This window comes from Coturnix japonica, chromosome 3 (genome assembly GCF_001577835.2).
Source record: "Coturnix japonica isolate 7356 chromosome 3, Coturnix japonica 2.1, whole genome shotgun sequence".
NCBI lineage: Eukaryota > Metazoa > Chordata > Aves > Galliformes > Phasianidae > Coturnix > Coturnix japonica.
In genome coordinates this window covers 76,553,413-76,574,594 of record NC_029518.1, presented here as the reverse complement: position 1 = coordinate 76,574,594, position 21,182 = coordinate 76,553,413, and the positions used below count along the sequence as shown (strand labels likewise).

General features: G+C 41.9%; 1 protein-coding gene across 5 annotated transcripts; it reads right to left on the bottom strand.

Annotated features, from left to right (window-relative positions):
- Window positions 1-229: 229 nt before the first annotated feature.
- LOC107312077 (zinc finger CCCH domain-containing protein 11A) lies at window positions 230-5,986 on the bottom strand. Of its 5 annotated transcripts, none has more exons than XM_015859146.2 (6): window positions 2,991-3,228; window positions 2,341-2,464; window positions 1,927-2,013; window positions 1,739-1,843; window positions 1,287-1,426; window positions 230-1,088 (listed from the first exon to the last, which is right to left on the bottom strand). In XM_015859146.2, the coding sequence occupies exons 1-6, from the start codon at window positions 3,168-3,170 to the stop codon at window positions 1,017-1,019; spliced, it is 708 nt and encodes a 235-aa protein (XP_015714632.1). In that variant the 5' UTR covers window positions 3,171-3,228; the 3' UTR covers window positions 230-1,016. The 5 variants fall into 5 exon arrangements, with proteins under 5 accessions (XP_015714632.1, XP_032299682.1, XP_032299683.1 ...); XM_032443791.1 differs by lacking the exons at window positions 230-1,088; window positions 1,287-1,426 and adding exons at window positions 3,292-3,472; window positions 4,677-5,986 and having other exon boundaries at window positions 1,480-1,843; window positions 2,991-3,110; XM_032443792.1 differs by lacking the exons at window positions 230-1,088; window positions 1,287-1,426 and adding exons at window positions 3,292-3,472; window positions 3,783-4,471 and having other exon boundaries at window positions 1,480-1,843; window positions 2,991-3,110.
- Window positions 5,987-21,182: the final 15,196 nt, after the last annotated feature.

Sequence of the window (21,182 nt, the reverse complement as noted above, 5' to 3'; positions counted from 1 at the left end):
TCAGTTTCAGCCCTGGATGGACGCCGTTCTGTGCCCACAGAGGAGCTTTGTGCCCTCGATGCTGAAGCAGCACCCAGAGCTGGCGGCGGGTGCAGGACCTGAACTCAGAGCCACAAGGAAATCAGAACAGGATGCAGTCAGTGCTGATTGTCACTGCTTTGACTCGGCTTTAAGACTCAGTGCAGAGTCTCAGAAATACCCACAGAGTAACAACAAAAAGGAGCAGGGCTGGAAAGGAACAGGGCTGGTTTTAATTGTTGTTGTTTTAAACTGTCCAATCAGGCGATGGTGTTAAGCCGTCATGTCGGACAGGTCCAGAAGGAGCTCATCCACATCCTCAACGTCACATCAGTTTCTCCTTCCAGTTCTTCTGTGAGCTCCATCAGAAGCTCCTCAAGGTTGTTGTCTTCAGTGATGGCTGCTTCCCCCGCCCCTGTGCAGCTCAGCTGCTAATTTTCTGCCCCTTGTGAGGAATATGATGTAGGGTTTGATTCCTCCAGCTGTGCCGCGGGGTCTGCGTGGCTTCCCTGGAGCAGTTCCAGACTTGTGGGAAGGAAGAGAATGTCTATGTGACATTTCTGAGATGTGCTTTCAGCTCTGAGGTCTGTAGTTGACCCTCCCACCCCTCACACCCACATAGGGATGGTGATTCGATTAACCTGCGGCTGCCTTTGGAGTTAAGGAAACCAGCAGGTGCCTTTTTCATCTGTTCAAGTAGAGCAGTTTGAGTCTGGCAATCAGGGGCTGGGCTTTGTAGCAGAAACACATTGCCACCCTCAATGCTTTGTCTGTAAACATGTCAAGAAATCTTCCTCTGCAAAATCCTGCTTGCTGGCTGAGGTACTTTTCCCCATGAACTCAGCAGAGGTTTTGACAAAGCAGTTTCAATGATCTCAGATGACCTCTTCCTTTGTTGCATTATGCCATGACACATCTCAAACACCCCATTTTCCCCCAGTGTGAAAGAACTTCTGTCTGATGGGAAAAGGGCATTAAGGAAGAACAAGTTGTGGTCATCACCTGCTTGGAAGCTTTATGACTTCGGTGCTGAGCACGGTGTATTCGGGCGGGACTGAAGCAAGAGTCTCCTAGGAAGAAACAAGACAGAGTATGAAGCACGGGTCAGAGTTTCCACAAGTACCTTGTGAGACATCTGCTGCCTTCCAGGGAAACAGAAGAGCTGTTCTCTTCTGAAACACTTAACTGAAACACTTGGAATTTCTGCCTTTTCATCAAGGGCAATGTAAACCTTCCATATCCACTACTGCTTTTGCCACTGCTCTTACCATTGGTAGTTTTTTAGCTGGGGGCTCATCCGCGTCCTCAGCAGCAGATGGATGAATTTCTGCTGCTTTTCGTTTCTGTCTCCGCGTTGGGGGGAAGGTGTTTTTCCAATCAATGGGCCTCACAGAGACCCTGCGCCCACCTAAAGTAAAAGGAAGAGAGAGCTGGTACTGTCTTGCTGTGCCTTGAGAGGAGTCCAGGTTGTCCTGTCATTCCCACAGCTCTTCTCCACAGTTAAATACATCTGGCCAGTGGAATTGCATTGCCCTGTCCGGGATTCTCAGCCATGTTTTGCACACGGTCATCTCTGTGTACCAACAACGCATACAAAGGAACAAAGAAACCCAATAGCTGCACTCAGTAATAATCCAGGGCAAGGAAAAGTCTGACAGAGAGCAATGCAAAATGACAGCACTGCTTTTCTGAGGCACCGTAACGAGCTCCTCGTGCTCACCTTTAACTCTTTTCTTGCAGGGTGATTCCCCTGCTTTTCCCTTCTCCTCCTCCGACCGTTTGCGTTTTAGTCCAGCTGGGCCATGGGAGGAAACTGGGATGTCAACTGCAAAGAGTCCCGGGAAAGAACAGTCAGATCTCAGTAGAAAAACAGAGCATCAAACCCAGGAGCCTGTTGAGTATCTGTACCTCTCTCTGGTGCCTTGTCAACCTCTGTCTGGTTCCCCAGACTTTTTGCAAGGCCGCTCTTTGGAGGAAGGCCACTGGTGTCAACTTCTGGCAGAAAAGAAACAAGGAATGATTGATGAGCGTCTCTTTGGGGGCAGGTTTGAGCACAGTCAACCACAAGCTTCACATTTTCAAGCACTGTTTGTTACATTTGCCTTCCGCTGCCCAAATGCTGTGCAGTCAGCACAGACCTGCAGTGCATCTTCCTCACTCCAGAAAAAGCCCAGCGCTGCTCTGACAGCCAAAGCACAGACGGATATTTCACTATCACGACTCTCCCCTGCCTCCCCAATGAATGGTGACATGCATCCTGCACCCGCTCAGAACTGACATTCAGAATTGAGCCTTTCATGCTTCACGCCATCGGACACTCACTGTGGCTCAGCAGCGCAGTCGGTCTGTTCCCACCGCGTTCCTTCAGGTGGCGAAAGGCGCAGTGTGGTTTCTGGCAGCCTCCGGGCTGGTTCTCCCAGAAGCAGGGAATCAAACTGCGCTGCTTCTGCAGAGAGAAGGAAAGGAAGGGCCATGGAAACAGGCACATCAGGTCTGCAGGGAGATGCCGCGCTCCAACAGCCATCAGAAACCATTGTGTGGAGCCTTAGCTCTGTACCCTCATTTCCTGCCCCTCCTTTCACTACTCCAAGCAGCCAGAATGAACTGCTCTGGAGAAATCCAGGATGGAGAAGGCCCGATAGGGCACAACCGAGCCCTGCTGGCAGGAGGGCAGTGCCACTCTCTCCTACCACCCAGCTCCAGCAGCTTTAGGAGGCTGAGCAATGCGAGCTTTTTGCATCTGGGGAGAAAATGCTTTTGGCTCCTAATGCAAACATCTCCCGCTGTGATATACCTAAGGCACTGAATTCTCTGCCTTCTTTACCTCCTCCCAGTCCCCTCTAGAAACAGAAACCAGTAAGATTTTCACAGCAAACATATCCAGCCTGCAGAAGTGCATTCAGCCCAACCACAGCCATGAAAAGTGGTGTTGTAGACTAAGCTGGAAAGCACATCTTTAGGCAAACACTCACATCAATCCTCATGTGACGGAACTTGCAGTTACTCCTCGAGCAGCCGCCCTCCATCCACAGTCTGCAGACTCGTTCGCTCCCCAGAGCCGCTTCACAGTGGCGGAAGGGGCAGCTGTCTCCCTGCAAGCACAAGGAAACCACAGGAAAATAAGAGCACAGCCTGAAACGTGTCCATGCCATTAGCCCAGGCTGTTAGCAGCGCTATGAGGGTAACATCACCAGCAGGTCTCCCCTGCTCCACCCCTTTCTCTTCAACGTGAGGAAATGGAAGAAAACCCAGGCAGAAGAAAGTCAACCGTACCTTAGTGCAGGTGGAGTAGAAGTAGAAGTAGCAGTCGCCTCTTTGCTGAGACATGGGGAAATTCTTAGAGCCCGTCTGGGTTCTCTCCAGAGGAATTCCCTGCTCTTGCAAAGAGACGGTTGTGCTCGAACTGCTTGGATCCCCAAAGAGTCCTCTCGGACCGGAACCCTACAGGAAGTGCCTACAAGGGAAGAATCATGAGGAATAAGCATTTTCCCAGCTTTCTTTTGATGCAGTTTGGGCTCTCGAGGAGGGCAATGCCTTGGAAGCAGCTGGTTGCAAGAACTGTGCCAGCTCTGGAACCAATGTGTGTCTAAGTGCCATGACTTCCCCAGCAAGTGCTGTTCTCCATCCCACCAGCAGTTATATACCTTGCAGCATACATTTTGTGTTCCTGCCATGAGAAGGACTCCATCATCTACCCTTCCTTCAGCTGCAGTGAATGCACTGCTACCACTCACACGTTTGAGAAACCTCCAGTTCTGGCTTACCCGGGCACAGCTGCAGTTCTCCTCCCTTCCAGCTAACACACCAGTGCAATGGCTGGGCAACACCGTCAGTGAGAGCAGGTAGCACCAGCAGCCACCACCACCGTCACTGCCAGCCGGGACGAGGGCTGACACAGCGTGTCCACACTCTGCGCAGCACTCACGGCTCTGGCACTCACTGGTGGCAGCCGCGGCCCCAGGCAGCGCTTGTGAGCTCACTGTGCTTGTGATGTCACTGCACAGCCCACGGCCCAGCTCAGCACCTGGATCTCACCAGGACTTCAGGGGGTTCTGTTAAAAATGTGCTGGATCCGGGGGTCAATAAAGCACAAGTTGCACTCCATGAAGTCTGTGCTCTCCTTCCCTTCTAATGTCTAAAACAAAGGCTGGGGCCCAGCAGCAGTTTTGCAGGGCTGTAGCAGCGATGCTCAGTCACGGCTTGAAGCAGAGATTGAGCACCTGGTGGGATGGCAGGGCCAACCCAGGGCAGCTCAGGCACATGCAAACCCCTCCCAGACATCACTGAAAGGTTGGCAGTGCAGGTGAGGGTGTCTGACTGGAGATCACTGCCTGCCTGAGCCCTTCCAATGGTCAGCAGTTTTTTCCTTCCTTTCTGTGCCCACAGCTGCTGCACTCGGGCTTATCCTCACCTGCTGCAGCCCAGGACTTTGATACCCCGTTATTATTGCTGTGCTTTCTATTGCACTCTAGGATCACACAGGGCAGTAATGGCAGTTCATCATCCTCACCAAAACGTGTGACAGAATCTCACAAGGAATCAATTTCCCCTGCAAACAGCCACTCGGAAGGGCCTCCATTGAGCTGGGAGCTCCTCCCCAGCCCAGCTGTTCTGCTCAGACTCCTTCCAGCAGCCGCCCAGCACCAAACCCAGCTCACCTTATTGGCCTGGTCAGTCCGGGCTGTGCCCAGCTCACACACACGCCGCAGCGGTGCCTGCAGTGGGCTCCCAAAGGATGATCTCCAACAAGGAACGCTCACAGCTCAGTGTCTGTGTGCAGCACGCTCACCAGAGCACCAGCTCTGCTCGACAGCTGGGGGCCAAACCCTCCTACCCCAGCAATGACAGTGACCTCACACAGACCCACATCACTGCTGCTCTTTCATCATAAACACAGGCAGCTAACACCTCCTAGATCCAATTCTAAGAGACCAACATGAGGTTCACCCAGTGGGGTTATCTGAAGTAAAGTAACAGAGAACTGAGGTGACTCTTGTCACAACACTGGGAATGGGGACCAAACCTTCAGGCCAGGTTTCTTGCAGTTAAGATTCCTCAGAGGGAGGTTTGCAGTCCCAGAGAAGCCCATGAGCTCCTCTGCACGATGCTCGGAGCAGAGCTGCCTCGTGATTCATCAGTGCTCCATTCCATAACTAAGTACATCTCAGATGAAATAATAATATTTCATGGTCACTTCTTCCTTTCTGTGAGACAAGCCTTAAATGTGTCTTTTTAAAGTCGTCGTGCACCGAATCTACAGCATGCTAGCAATATAGCTAGGTATAATGACATCACATAGAATGGAGTGTTTGCAGGGCTTAAGGCCGTGAATCACGGGTGAGATGTGATATTCCCACTGCAATGATGCTTTTAGGGCAGGTTTAAGTGCCTTCCGCTTTGTGTAACGTGGAGTCTGTAGGATGACAATAATGATTGTGGAATCACACTCATCTTTGAGCTCTAACTCACATCCACGTCAGGAGCCTTCCCAAAGATCAGGCCCTGGTTTGCCTGCCCTGCTGGGCCCAGCTCAGTGCAGGACAGGAGATGGATTTCTGCTGTCCCTGTGCTCAGACTCCACAGCCCAAGATAAGCTGCAGCTGAGATCTCACAGAGCACTCTGAGGTTTCTCTGCAGCTGTTTTCTGCTGCTGTTACACAGCACGGAATAGCTGGGATCCCCCAGGCACTGCCCTCGCACCAATAACTCCATTGTGCTCAGGATGTGCCAATGTGCTGAAGTCAAACTGTGCCATGTGGGTTTCACACAGATCGAACGCAGGCTGCAGATCTGCTGGCAGCCCTCAGGAGCTCCCCTGCCCTAATCCCACTCTTGCACTCCTTCCCTTCGTGCTCTTGTGGCCTTTAATAACACCGTGACACCTGACAGCCTCCTCCTGTCTGTAAGCTGTCATTTTATGCAGCCGTTTGGCTGATCTCTTCCTTTTACCACCCAAACTGAAGATGTTTCAGTGAATGAGTGATGAGGTTCTTTTCACCTCTCCTTGGACAACTTCCTTTATTGTTTTTTCGGAGCATTAGGGACTCTGAGACCCTGGAGTGTGTCCAGAGAGGAGCAATGGAGCTGAGAAGGGCCTGGAGCTCAGTGGGGTCCTATGGGGGTGACCAAGGGGACGGCAGGCAGCCAGTTTTCCCTGTTTTTCTCTCTGGATCCATCCCCGCCTCAATGGGGCCATCAAACCCTTTTGCTGCAGAACCCGCAGGCACTTCACCTTGAAGGATCATTACCTACATTGAAACTACTGTTACATGCAGGCGCACAGGAGTGCCCTGGTTTTCACAGGCTCTGGGCAGAGACGTTCAGGTCTGGAGGCGTTTGGGGCATCACTAATTGAGCTGCAAAATGAGCTTATAGCTCCTGACTCCTAAATTTAAGAGAAGCAAATCTTCTACGGTCGAGACCTTTCTGAAGGTTACTTTGCTTTTGTTTTTTAACTTTCATTTGTATTAATCTCAATGCAAACTTTTTTTTCTTTCTTTTTTTTTTTTATAGTCTGATATAGTCTGAGCCTATCCTAAGCATCCCTAGACCTGTGTAGGCAGTTTATGTTGTCTGTTCCATACATACAGTTCCAGTGAAAGGAGAGAAGTCATGAGAGCACACTGCTGAGCCTTGGGCTCATCCTACCTACCCACATGTGCCTGAGCTTCTTCCAAAGCAGGGAGGAGTGAGAATCACATCTCAAGAAATGCAGCTGACCTGAGGACTCCCCTGGATATGCCCAGACCTCTCTCCGTTAATGATGGGGACCGCTCCACGTGCTCAAAGTGATACAGGATGAATACAGACTCGGCCTGTGTATATCTGAACCCCCATCATCCCAGCCCTGTTTTCTTGCTTGTGGTGTTCAGTCTTGGTAGTCCAGCAAGAGTGTTAGAAAATGTAGGGTTTTCTTTGTTTTTTTTGTTTGCCACAACTCCTCCTGTCCTGAATAAAAGCCTATATTCTGTGGGGAAAAAAAGCTAATAATCTTGACACTCAGAATGACTTCTGCTACTTTTAGATTAACAAGGTGGGAGAACTGCAAAATGGTGGTATATTGGCAGCACTCTTTTAGCCTTTACTCAAGCAAAGGATGTTGGGGACGTTCTTTTTCAGTAAGGATTAACCTGACTGAGCGCCGTGAACTTTAGAAGAGCAGACTTCAAGCTACTCAATGGAATGCTGGCAAAGATCCTCTGGCGCACTGCCCTCAAAAACAAGGATGCTGAGGAGAGCTGGCCGTTCTTCAAGGATGCCCTCCTGGAAGCACAAGAGATCTCCATTCCTCTGAATAAGAAAGTGGGCAGGCGAGGTAGAAAACCGGCATGGCTCAGCAAGGACCTGCTGAGAGAACTGAGGGCGAAGAAAGGGGTGTACAAGCTCTGGAAACAAGGCTGTGTCACCTGGGAAGAATACAGGGATGCCGTCCGGACTTGCAGATGTGGGATCAGGAAAGCCAAGGCGCAGGCAGAACTGAACTTGGTGAGGGACGTGAAAAACAATAAGAAAACCTTCTACAGGTAACTTTGGAGAAGAGACAAGGGCAAAATGAGGCGTACATACTTTGGATAATTAAAGGGAGAACTGGATATAAGATGAGAGACGCTGAGGTGCTTAATGAGTTTTACCTACTTGGTCTATTCATGGTGGGCAGGATTCTAATCTTTTTCACAATCCTAGCCCTGCCCCCATACCTCTATGGTGTGGACCAAGGAGGTCAAATCCTCCCAGTGTAAGGTAGAGCTGCGAGAGTGCTCTAAGACTGAATGAGTCAAAGTCTATGGGGCCAGATGTGTGCATCTCAGGGTCTGAAGAGCTGACTGAGGTTTGTTGCGAGCTCTCTCCATCAATCTGAGAAGTCTGGATGTCAGGTGAGTCCCGGATGATTGGACGGAAGGGTCCGTCATCCATTTACAGAAGGGGGAGAGGCAGGGACCCAGGGGAACTCAAGGCCGGTGAGTCTCCTCCGTCGCCTGGGCAGATTATGGACAGTCCTCCTGGACAACCATGCTTGAAATCAATAACAAACGAGCAATGATCGAGACAGCCCAGCAAGCTTCACGGGAAGGTATGCTTAACTAATCTTGTGGCCTTCTTATGGATTGGGTGACGGCGTTGGTGAACAAAGGGGAGTGACGGCAATGTCATTCTACTGGACTGAGAGGGCCATTTGGAAATGGTCCCATCATCATCCTCAACTCAAATTGGGGGAAGTGGGATTTGATGGGTGGACTACGATTTATCAGCAGTTGGTTGAAAGGCGCAGAACAGAGGGTGGTGGTCAATGGGCTCTATGTCAGGTGGAGCCAGTAACAAGGCGGTGTCCCTCAAGGGTCTGTCTTGGGACGGTGCTCTTTAACTCTTTAATTAATGGCATGGATGAGGTAATTGGTGTAACTCCAAGCATTTTTGCTGACCGAACAAGCCCGTGGTGCGGTCGATCGCGGTGGAGGGAAGGGTGCGCATTCAGAGGGACCTCGACAGGCTGGAAGTGGGCTCGGGTGAACCTAATGAGAGTTCACATGGAAGCGCAGGTTTTGCACTTGGGCTGGAAAGAGCAGGCACCTGTACAGGTCTGGGAGAGTGGTCTTGAGAGGCACTCGGCAGAGCGACCTGAGGGTCTGATGGATGAAGACTCACCTGACCAGCAGTGCGCTCTGGCAGCCCCGGAACGCATGTATCCTGGGCTCTTGCCATCAGGAAGAGGGGTGGTCAGCAGGGGATAAGGGAGGTTGTCCCTTATCTGTCTTGTGTAGGCCCCATCTGGAGTACTGTGTCCAGGTGTTGGAGCCGCTCAGTCAAAAAAGATATGGAGATTTTGGAAAGGTCCAGAGGAGGGCCCACGAAGATTATCAGGGGGCTGGAGCACCTCTCCTATGAGGAGAGGCCTGAGGGAGTTGGGTATGTTCAGCCTAGAGAAGAGAAGGTATGTGGGTGACCTCATTGCAGCCTTTCAATACCTGAAGGGAACTTACTCCCAGGAGTAACTCTTCGAAAAGGCTGACAATAGCAGGACTAGGGGAAATGGTTTTAAGTTAAAAGAGGGAAGATTTAGGTTGGATGTTAGGTGAATGAGAAGAATCAGAGGTTTAGAAAACATGAGGTACAAGACAGCATTGAAAAAACCGGTACTGCTTAGCCTGAGAAATACTGGAATGGGTTCTGATATGTTCTTCAAGAACACATAAGGTTGCTGTAGGTAGGAAGGGAATACATTGTTTACAGTGAAGAGAATAAACAATAACAACTTTTAGTTTTACAAAAATATAGATGAAAATTTAGGAAAAAAGTCTTTCACAGTAATACTTGTATAGAATACATGTTAGACTCTGCTATCTTCTCCATTCATTCATTCATTCATTCATTCATTCATTCTTTCATTCTTTTTTTTTTTTTTTTTTTTTTTTTTGTGTGTGTGTGTGTGTGTTAAACAAATACCTACCAGAAATGAATGAAATAAAGTTGTTCTTGTCCAGTGTATTAAAGGGATTAGGTGATCTGCTGAAGTTCATTCCATCCCTAAATGATTACAGATATTGGATGATTATTTGGATTTTTACAAATTGGTTATGTTATTTCTGAGGCTGTAATGGATATAACATGCAGAGAGAATTTTAGTAGAGTAGTAGGTGTAATACTGCTGTGGGAAATATATATATATATATATTTCTTGCTTGTTCAATATCGGTGAGCTATATTTTGAATTATATTTCTTAAGAAGCAAAATCATCTGTTATGGTTTTGTAATTTGGTTGGTGTTGGTATTCCACATCAGAACACCATGCCTAATAATGGGAGTAAAAGGGACAAGTTTTTTTTCTGTGAACTGCCTTAAGTGGGCATGTGGGGAGTGGAACCGGAGGGAAGTGGGGAAGGGGACGGGGTTGCTGGCCCGGCTCCCTGCGAGGAGACAGCGCGGTCGGGGCTTCGCATCTTCTACAGCTCCATCGGTGAGATTGGGGACTTGGTATTCTCTTTGTTGAAACTCTCTTGTTGTTTAGCGTTATTAGGTTATTAAACTGCCGTTCGCTCTCAGATCACCTTTTTCCTCCTTCATTTTTTTTTTAGACCCAATCGCAATCTCCCTTCCCTTCCCCTCTCCCGAAACGCACGTGGCCGGGCCGCGCCGCGCCGCACAGTGCTGCTAGAGAAAGGGGGGCACTTTTGTTCCTGCTCCTCTGGGTTTGTTCCCACTGTCCCAGAGTGAGCTCTAGAGAGAACTCCATGACATCATGAATAAATTGTCAGCCTACATCCAGAAAGCTGGATAATTCATACTGTACTAGACCTTGTAAAATTAATAATAATAATAATAATAATATATATATATATATATATATATATTAAAGAATTTACAGGAAAGAAATATCAAGTCAAATCTTTACCATCTAATCAATTTTCAAGTCCTCCTGTTGAGCATGTCAAAATCCATTGAACTTCTGACTGCAGCTGGCATGATAAACTGAGCTGTTTATTTCTGAAAATTCTATGCATTTCTCTAGTTTTGCATTTTTAATGAAATATCTATGGCTTAACACAGCAGAAAACAAATAAAAATATGCTGATTCTTCTACTGTTTACATCAGTTTTGTATCAGAATTAATGTTGCAAGTATTTGTGGATTTTCCCCTAGATTACAGTAACGAAAAAAAAAATAGAATCAGGCATGCATTTTTTCTTTTATTTAAAAAGAAAAATAGTTTATATTAAATAAAACAACAACAACAACAAAAAACAATTCCTAAATTCCTTAAGTACTTATTTAAACACTAAGTTAATAGCATGCAGCATTGTTCTCCCAAGCCCTGGCTCAATTTTCTCACTCTGATTAGCTAGCAATTTGTACAATTACACCTAAATGGATTCAATGCTGATTTCACCGCTTATTTTATTATAGCATTAAAGCAGGTACAGAACTATCTGCAATGCTTGTTTGCAATATTACTCATAAACAATTTTTTACACAGTCTATTTCAATTTCCCAGCTTGATTAGCTACCAATCTGCACTCTCAAGCTGAAAGGAAAAGCTAATTGCTCTGAGTTTTTCAGATCATTTACATGCAACAGGATTTATGGGTGCTAATGAAGCTACAGAACAGGATGGTTTTTCTGTCTCACAGCCTTTTTCTGCCTTTCTACTTAATAATACAACGCACCAAAAAAATGTCAATATAAGAATATGCTTTTAGACTCCTAGAGTAGCTGGTCAATCTGACAGGACCCTGAAATCTGTGAAAAACTGCCCTACAATCAATAGAACTCTAGGAATACTAACTGAAAATGCTGCTTCAGAACCAATTATACAAAGACAAGTATATAGTTACAGAAAATTCCTCTTCTAATTATAGCATATGAGTTAGAATTTGCTTTTCCTAGCAAAATTCATCTGATTCATCAGATTATACCAGAATTATTAATTGAAGAACTCCCCGCTTTATGGGTCAGTTTTCACAGAATCACAGAATCACAGAATGGCCTAGGTTGGAAGGGACCTCAAGGATCATGAATCTCCAACCCCCCTGCCAGGCAGGGCCACCAACCTCCCCATTTACTAGACCAGGTTGCCCAGGGCCCCATCCAACCTGGCCTTGAACACCTTCAGGGATGGGGCACCCACAGCCTCTCTAGGCAGTCTGTTTGAACACCTCACAACTCTCATAGTAAAGAACTTTCCCCTAACATCCAACCTAAATCTTCCCTCTTTCAACTTAAAACCATTTCCCTTTGTCCTGCTGTTGTCCACCCTTTTAAAGAGTTCACTCTGCTCCTGTTTATAGGCTCCCTTCAGGTACTGAAAGGCTCCAATTAGGTCACCCCGCAGCCTTCTTTTCTCCAGGCTGAACAAGCCCTGCTCCCTCAGCCTCCCTTCGTAGGGGACGTGTTCCAGCCCCATGGTCATCTTTGTGGCTCTCATCTGGACCCTCTCCATCAGCTCTTTGTCTTTCTTGTACTGGGGGCTCCATACCTGGACACAGTATTCCAGATGGGGCCTTGCAAGAGCAGAGCAGAGAGGGACAATTACCTCTCTGTCCCTGCTAGCCACCCCTCTCCTGATGGAGTCCAGGATACCATTTGCTTTCTGAGCTGCAAGAGCTCACTGCTAGCTCATGTTAAGTTTCTCATCAATTAGGACTCCCAGGTTCTTCTCTGCAGGGCTGCTCTCAAGGACTACTCCTTTCAGTCTGTATAGATGTCTGGGATTTCTCTAGCCCAAGTGCAAAACTTTGCACTTTGCTATGTTGAACCTCATTAGGCTCACCTGGGCTCACCTTTCAAGTCTGTTGAGGTCCCTCTAAATGTCATTCCTTCCATCGCGTCATCCACACTGCTCAGCTTGGTGTCAACAGGTTTTACAGTTGTATTGTCTTGAACACATACACTTATCACTGAGAAATTGTGCTAAGACCTTGTAATGATCAGTCTTGCCACACTCAAGTCTTTTTGTGAATTCATAGTCTATAACCACTTAAAATTCAATGTTTTCTGAATGTTTCATCTTACCAGAAAAACACCCATCTCAGCTTTGCAGTCTTGATGTAATGACAGAGTGTAATCAAGAACAAACAATGGGCCTTACATTTCTAGAAACTACTGAACATTCGTCTGCCAACGGGAATTAGTGAATGAATTCATTATTTGTTTCTTGTGTTGACACACCTTTTATTTTACATAATAAATTGCATTTATCTTGACACAAGAGTTTTTCTCACTTTTTGCTCTTCTAGAACTCTCCTCCATACCACTGTGGGGAAAGTGAGCAGGCCACTGTGAGGGTACTAAGCCTCTATACAGGGTCAACCCACATCAGCGCTATAGCCAAGTCAAGAAAGCTGCAATGAATTTGAGAAGCACGAAATATTCCTGCAGACTGGTTTAAAGTACATTAATTTCCTTAAAAATTATTCATATTTCTGGCAGTACTTAAACAACAACAACAAAAAGAAAACAGGGTTACTGAAACAACATTTTAAAGTGTTTTTGGCTTTTGTCCATTGACTGACTGCAGAACACTTACACTTAGCAAACTGAATGTTGATTGTCAAATGGAGAGGCTGAAGTGCTTTTTGTCACCAGTTTATTCATAAGTAGATGATGTTCCTGATATTTCAAAGTCACTGGAGAATTGTTCTCCAGGCGAAATGATGTGAAGATTTTCAGAATCAGAATACAGAAAATATGCTTTTAAAATTTTCAGAGATATTTGAAAATCTATGAGATGAAGTGCTTATACAAGAAATTAAGACTTCCTTTGTAAGCAGCTGGTAACAAATACATATTAAGAGTTCATTAACATTATTATTTGTAAACCAGCATGAATCATCACATCAGTGATAAAATGCATGTCATTATACCTAAAACTTTAAAAAAAGAACAACAACAACAAAAAAAAACCAGAACAACAACAACCTAAAAACTCACAAAGGCCCTGTTAGTTTACAGTATATTTTGATAAGAGCTTAGAAATGGCTTACTTCACTCAGACAAACCAAATGTCAGTGATTTTCTAAAGAGTTAAAGATATTAAAAAGAAATATTATGGTGGCATTAGAAATTAATGGGATAAGCAAGAAGTTTCATTAAATTCCTGTTAAAATGTTGACAGTTTGGAAAGTAAGGCCAAATTAGACATGAATTTGTACCCAAAATGAAACTTTTCTGTGTAAAGATATTGCAGAAGGGATAAGAAGGGATTTGTGGAAACTTCATTAAAAACAACACCACCAACAACAACAAATGTTAAATATGCTAAACGAAGACCAGTTACAAAGGCTGTGATAAAGAGCAATAATACAAGAAATATTATATGGCTTTATCATTGAGGAGATAAAGGAGACACAGTCTAAATTTCAAAAATTGATTTTTTTGCAAATCTCAAAGGTAATTTTTAGGGTCCTTAAAGTTCTAATATATAATGTAGTAGGGGCTGTTTCAAGAAGTACTCAGAAAATCATGTTAGAAAGTAGTGGAAGTCAATACTCTCCGACAAGTAGTTCATTGCAAGTTACACAAAACATAAAAAATGATCTGCCATTTTAATTAAAACTAGAGCAAAGCAATAATGCTAAGACACTAAATGTCAATATGAAAAACTGAAGAAAGGAAAATAATATAAAAAGAATACTTGACTCTCAGTGATACTATCTGACATTAGTCATGCAGGAATTTGAATTCCTTTGACTAAATATTAAGACTTCCTCTTCACAAAAAAGACATCCCACCCTTCCCCACAAGCTGAGTTAATTTTCAGAAGTCTAAATGCAAAGGCAGCAGTGAAAATAACTAATAACCTTAAGGACTCTTGAATATTTTTAGTTCCAGGATGAAAGTGTGAAGAGAAAGTGTGCTTGTACCAAAGAATCACAATTCTAACAGGTAATATTATCAAAAGGCTTGTGCACATTAGCTCACAAGCTCAAATATACTTAGAAAGGGAAAGCTGAAACATATCAAAGGACTGGATTTCACAAAAATAACTTTCCTAGACTTTGTAATAATATTTTATAGGCACCTTGGTACACAAAAACATATTCAAAAGAGGGGCTTTTTCCGATACTAGGACTCTTCATTGTAGCATGTTTCAAAGAATAAGTCAAAGTTTATACATTATATATATATATATATGTTATAATATATATATTAGAAATAGAAATTAGATTAGAAATTATATATTTGTATATGTATATGTATATGTATACACACACACACACATATATATATATATTTCCCAGTGGTAACATAAATAGTATAGTAGACTACACGTACTTCTGAGTTACTTCAGCATTTCAGGAAAGAAACTATGCTATTCGAGAATCTGTTTCAGGGCCTTTGTTTCAAGACCCAGTTTATTCTTCAAACAGAACAAATCAGGAAGTATTACAAATCAGTGAAGTTTCCTGATAAGTAAATAAATCGTTAGTCTCTACAAGGACATTTCTACTTGTTTCTTGAACATCATTTCCAATAATATCTCTTACTTTAAGAGTTCATAGTATCTTCTGACTGAAGATCTATAATCCTATGATTTAGGATCCTGAATTAATCCTCTGTAAGGCTATTTTTCTATGCCCTAGAAGATATGTCTGCACTGTGAATAAATGAAAAGGTGTGTTTTTAACATGTGGTGTTTAATCCACATTATACGGCTTAAGCTAAGTTATGATAGAACTATTATTTTAAGTACATAGTATTCTCAAATACAAAATAAATAATCTAAATATAGGCAAGATATTTTAAATTAACTCTAGCTCTCAGCCCCCAGCAGATCATTCTTTAGTGAAGATTTTTTCATCTTTTTACTTTTAACTCAAACAGTCCAAAGCACAGGTGGTTTTTTATACAATAGATCTAAAATACAAAAACATAGAGTTGCCCTTCATTCCTAAAATATTTTACTGGACAGTAAAATGCACTTGCATGTATCTCAAAGGCGGGTGCCTATAGACCAATAAAGTGATTAGAAATTTTTCAAGTTGAAAGGAATAATACGAAGAACATATCTGTGTACAGAATTCAATACCACTGGGAAGCCAAACTCAATTCAAAATTAGTCTTGTTTCCCTTGGTCTTATTTGAATCGAGTAATCATTTTTCTCAGCTCCACAACGTATATCAATTGTATTATGCTTTTCTCTCAGAACTGTCCCTCTCAGCTCAAATTCAGAAGCATCCGTCTCTACATTGCACCTGGACACTGACATGCAGCCACATTATGCTACGTCTGAAGATCATCCCCTCTGAGAAAATGAATGTCAATACTTAAATTTATCATGGAGACAAAGTTCTTGAAAACTTTGTTTAGCTGCAGGTCACTGAAAAGTAGCAGGAGCTCCAGTGTATATGGCATTGAGCTGTCAGAGGCTGCTTGGCATGATTCAGTGCATTGTGCAAACAGAGAATCTGTCAATAGCCTCATGCTTGATGCTTGGTGTTAGATGCTGCTGAATAGGATTGATCCAGGAATCTTACAAATGGCCATGGAAATAGACACTTCCAGAAGAAGATCTTGTCCAATTCACTGTCAACCAGCCAGTTAGTGTACTGGTAGCAATCCATCTGAAAATGGGAAAAGACAACAGCTCAGGTAAAAGTTGAATTATATTATTTGCACTTTTAAGATGGAAAAAGAGAGAGGAAAAAAAAGAAAAGAAAAGAAAAAAAAAAAGGCTGTCAGAATGTAGGATGATAATGATTTACAGAAACAGAAGTTGTTTAAATAGAAACAATAAAATTACTTTTGATCTTTATAACTGTTAGTGGAGGAGAGGGAACAAAGGAGTGTGAAGATTTCAATTGTATAAAAATAATTGTTTTTAATCTTTTAAATGATTGAAATTCTAAGCATTGAAAAAATGTTTTAAAAAAAGAGCAAAAAGAAGCACTGGGAAAATATTCTAAAAACTGGTTTCTTTTGTAAAAAACAAGCAAATAACAAAAAAAAAAAAACCCAACAAAACAAACAGTGAAACTAATACAGCTAGAAGAGTAGTAATTACTATAAGAAATATAACACTGTGACTATAATTGATTATGCTTCCATTCAATATCATGAAATTCAGTATCTATGTTGTTTATGTTCTTTGAAGGAGGATGAATCTGTATTGTATCTAATCACAGATTCGATTCCACTATAGTAAAAATAACCGAAAACTCGGACGTTATCTTCTTGTAAAAAGAAGAGGACAGAAGGTTATGTCTGTTCTTGTGTAATATGAAGACACAACTACTACAGAAACCAGAACATTTCTTTTGAAACTCAGTTCAATATATTTGTATTTGTTTCATTTTTACAGTTTGCTGTGTGCATATACAATTCACTGATGGGTAACTTTTACATTGACAATAAAGAATTGAATAAGAAAGTTTTTTTGCAAACTGGAAAACAGTGGCAATGAAGTAGAATAAGGATGGACTTGATGATAACATCAATGTGTTATCAAAATGGCTATTTTGTAACATTTTGGTGACACTGAAATTCACAGTTTTGTTGAACTGTTTCTTTCTCCTACTCCAGAGGAATGGGTATTTTCTCACCTATCTGTAGATATTTATATAACTCCTGCTATAGCTGAATTAGCCAGAATTACTCCAATTTACTTTTGATAAAATATTTTAATCTATGCTCTTAAGTAAGGTGTATTTTTCCTTAAGTTTTCTGCTGTCTCTCCATTGACCATGAAAACAGTTTTATGTGACTGGTTCTTAAATAGAGACATTTGCATTTGGTCATAAAAGTGTGCCTTAATTTGTTCTAAAACAACCACAGAGATTCAACTCCAAACTCCAGTAGTATTTTCAGGATCAGTTGAAAATACGACTATTCTCCCTCAAACGGCCTTTGACGTCCACCCTTCCTTTTTCTACAGGAACTGCAGGTCATTCTCTCTGATCTGACTAGATGCTCCTGGTGACAGCAATCTATGCCAGGGTGCTGCTGATCTCTTCATAGAGGATACAAAGCACATTTAAGAAGACAATAAAAAAATTACATGCTCTGTAAGTAGAAAGGATGGGACCAGAGTTGATGGAGTACCAAGGAAAATGTTTGTTTTATGCAGAAATGCAAACATGTTTGAAGACAGTAAATAAGTAATTCATTTTATTCAAAACAAGTATGTGGAAATAAATAAATAAATAAATAAATAAATAAATAGATAAATAAATAAATTTGACCTATGCTGTTAAAAACACTTGTGTTTTTTGATTGTTGTTGTTTCACAGGAAGTTTTTTTGGATGGTCTGAGCAATACTTAATGAAAATGATAAATGATACAGAGTAATTACAGTGCAATATCCTCAGCCTCCAAAGTTAAATAAACCAGTAGACAAGTTTTTGTATATCAAAAAAAGTACTAACTGCAACAATATGAAAATTATAATCATTATCAATATCAAATGAGATATACTTCAGAATAAAGAATGCAAACCATTCTGCTAAATATCCGCATGATCCAATAATGTCTGATGATTTGGAAAGAAAAAAAAAATCTATACAGAAAATTTTCTGCAAGGTGCATTAAATATTATTTCAGTTTTCCATTCACTTGCCTGCCCAACTAAGATCACTCAGGTAGTTTCAGCAAAGTTAATGGAACTGTCAGCGGAATACATAGCTGTCTGAAAGACTGGGGCCATGGAGGGCATTTTTATTGCCTCTAATATGCAGGGGAGAAACAATTTTATTACACAAGAAGAAACTGGATCAGAAAGTAAGTGTGGCAGACTAATCTTCAGTTGCTACCAATTAACATAATATAAAGCATGTTCTAAGACTGATTTTATTTCCTGCTTTGCTTCTTATAAATCTTCTTTAGCAACCATTTAAGCATTTCAAAGACCAAATTCAAGATTTTCAGTCATGATAATTGTTGCAGAAAGGGATAAGAATATTCAGATCAAAGAGCATACAGTCCTATAAATTGTACTCGCAGAATGCAACACAAGGAAAAAGAAAATTAGAAACATATGGATTGACATAAAATTGCCACAGCCTACACTTACTAGAATAGAAACACTAAGCAACTAAATGAATAAGATAGAACAAAGTATTTCTATTGGAATCAATATTTATTAACAATATTCAAAACATTTGGAATGGATGTTGGAAATTGTTTGTTGCATGATAAGCTGTGGGAACATGATTCATTCGCAATGAATAGTCTTTTGAGAAAGAAATATGAAGGAAAGCAACAGAAGAGCCTTTGTAAACAGTTTTCTTAGCAGTCACTAGATAAAGTTGAGTTAATTCTACCTTTATATCCTGGTTCCATTCTCCAGACAGAAAACTGATCATCTCACTTGTTCATTTTGAGCAATGAGCAACAGAATCCATGGCTTTACTCATTCTGTTCTTTCAAGGTTTTTTGGAAACTCCTCTAAAGGTACAAATCACTTGAGAAAATCTTCATTTTAAACCTTTCCTCCAAGGAATCCCAGAAGCACTATCCTGGGCTTTGACTTGTTTAAACTATGAAGGTCTATCTTTGACTTTCCATCTGATTATACTTGATGCTTAACTTCTTTTTCAACTTCTCTCCCTCATCTTTTGTGACTGACTGTCTGTATCTTGTTTTGTAATTTTCTGCCAAATTGTTTTCCACCTTTGTACTTTTCTCACTACTCCCAGTCTCAAGGACTGTACTTCTCTCTCAGATTCTGTCACCAGGGATTTAAGATTTGGCTTCAAGGAAAACTATGTTCAAATTAAGCTAACACATCACATTTTAACAAAGACTAAAGCCTACATATGCTTAAGAACTCTTCCTCTCACAGTATCAAATGGTGCTTTTAGTAAGCAGCAGAAGTCATATACTTTTGTTTTAAAACGTTACAATGCATTGAAAAGATAGCACATTACTAGAAGACCGGTAGAAAATTTTTTAATGATATTTCTTTCTGCTGCAAACTTCTACAAGCCAGGAAAGGAATTTTTCTTTTTACTACAATTCCCAGGGTTACTTTGTGGTCAGAGAGGAGATATAACTCCTGGCAAGGTCACCTGATGGGGCTTTTCATCTCAGCGCTCCTCTTCTTCACCTCTCCTTGCCACTGCCCATCCTGACTGTGTACATTGCTTCAGAATCAGTGTAAGGCCTTCAGCTGTTTGGACAGTCTCTCTCTCATAATATTTGATCTATTAGCTTCAATTTTAATTATATTGTATTATAGTGTGTTATCTTGCATTCCAATACCCTATTTAGTAAATTAGTTTGTTTCTCCTCAGATCACTACCACTGTTTTTAATTATTTTAAGGTCCCCTGTTTCCCTTTCCTGGAGGCGTGGATTTTGCGAATACTGTCCACCTCACTAGTCATGGAACTGGGCAGGACCAGCCCATAAACCACTGACAAAGTTACAAGAGGGAATTGGGTTTATTTTGTCAAGAAAAAAAACAAGTAATTTTAACATTATTTACTGTGCTAGGTACCATGTCCAATCATTTTCTAAAGGAATTTTAAGGCTCATAAAGGAAAGAAATATTATTTATTCCATATAGCTGCCACTTGCATGTTTATTTTATTTCCCTTATAAGTGTATCCTGTATCAGAGCATGACATTTCTTTATAAAAGAGGCATACCATTTCTTTGTCTTGACCTACTTTAGCTCTTGGGAAACAGAATAATTTCTCAACTTCCTGTTAGCTATCTCCTGATGAAATGTTCTTGCATCTACTAAACTTCAGCCAAACAATTCTTGTGTGTGTGTGCTTCAAAAGACTGCTAAAATTTGTGTTTGTGAAATCAAATAAAGTCTTTCACTGCTTCAGAGTATCCCTTTTTTTCTTTCTATTTGGAAGATGTTTGTAGTACCATACTACATGCTTCCAGCTGACACTTGTAGTGTAACACGGGATCATAAAAGGCAACAGTGGCTCTCTTCTAGTGATTTTCTAGTCTTAATTATTCCTTCTTAAACAAACCACAACAAAAAAATACTTCTGAGAGACATTTCTAGGTTTTGAACCTGACAGTACAGTGCTGTGAGTTTGATCCCTACATCCAAAATTTCCTGTGGATGCCATGGTAATTCTTAATGAACTGTGTTAGTCAGTGTCAGCTGTAGTAAAGAAAGGACCACACAGTCAAAATTTAATTTTAAATCTGCAAGTGGTAGAGATTCAAGCTCTGCCAGACACCTGTATAAAATAAACTATCACTGGGCAAGGTTAACAGGCAACTGATTCTCACCCTGGCACCTTCCATAGCATACAGCCATTACCATCAGTGATTTACTCTTCCAAGCAATTAAAGTAGTTTTTCTGTCCCCTTATTGTTTGCCTGATTTGTTTTCAAGCTCCATTTATGCAATGATACTTAATGGGACTTCAGTTAATGAGCATGTTAAATACAACTCCTTAGCCTTTTAATGGAGATTGCAAAATTTTGAGGATCTCCTTGGTTAAAAGCCACACTTACTTCAGCCCAGATGAACTTTTCCCTGTAAGATCTTTGTGCCATAAGATTATGCAAGGTATGCTAACTAAGCTGCAAATGTTATCCTTATTTATTTCAAGGAAAAAAAAATAAAAATCATAATGGTGTAGGAACGTACTATTTTTAAAATGGAAATGATCTATAATTGCTAGAAAAGTAGACAAGATGTGAAGTGCAAAAATGTAGCAGAATTTCTGATCCAGAATAAGTTATTTCACTTTATCTCCC

What these genes read in the sequence shown, in the direction of transcription:
- LOC107312077 (XM_032443789.1), bottom strand. Translation starts at nt 3,170, where the DNA reads ATGGCATGGACACGTTTCAGGCTGTGCTCTTATTTTCCTGTGGTTTCC. An exon ending in TCCGTCACATGAGGATTGAT is followed by an intron (nt 2,465 to 2,990) that starts GTGAGTGTTTGC and finishes TTCTCTCTGCAG; the next exon opens with AAGCAGCGCAGTTTGATTCC. An exon ending in TGACAAGGCACCAGAGAGAG is followed by an intron (nt 1,844 to 1,926) that starts GTACAGATACTC and finishes GACTCTTTGCAG; the next exon opens with TTGACATCCCAGTTTCCTCC.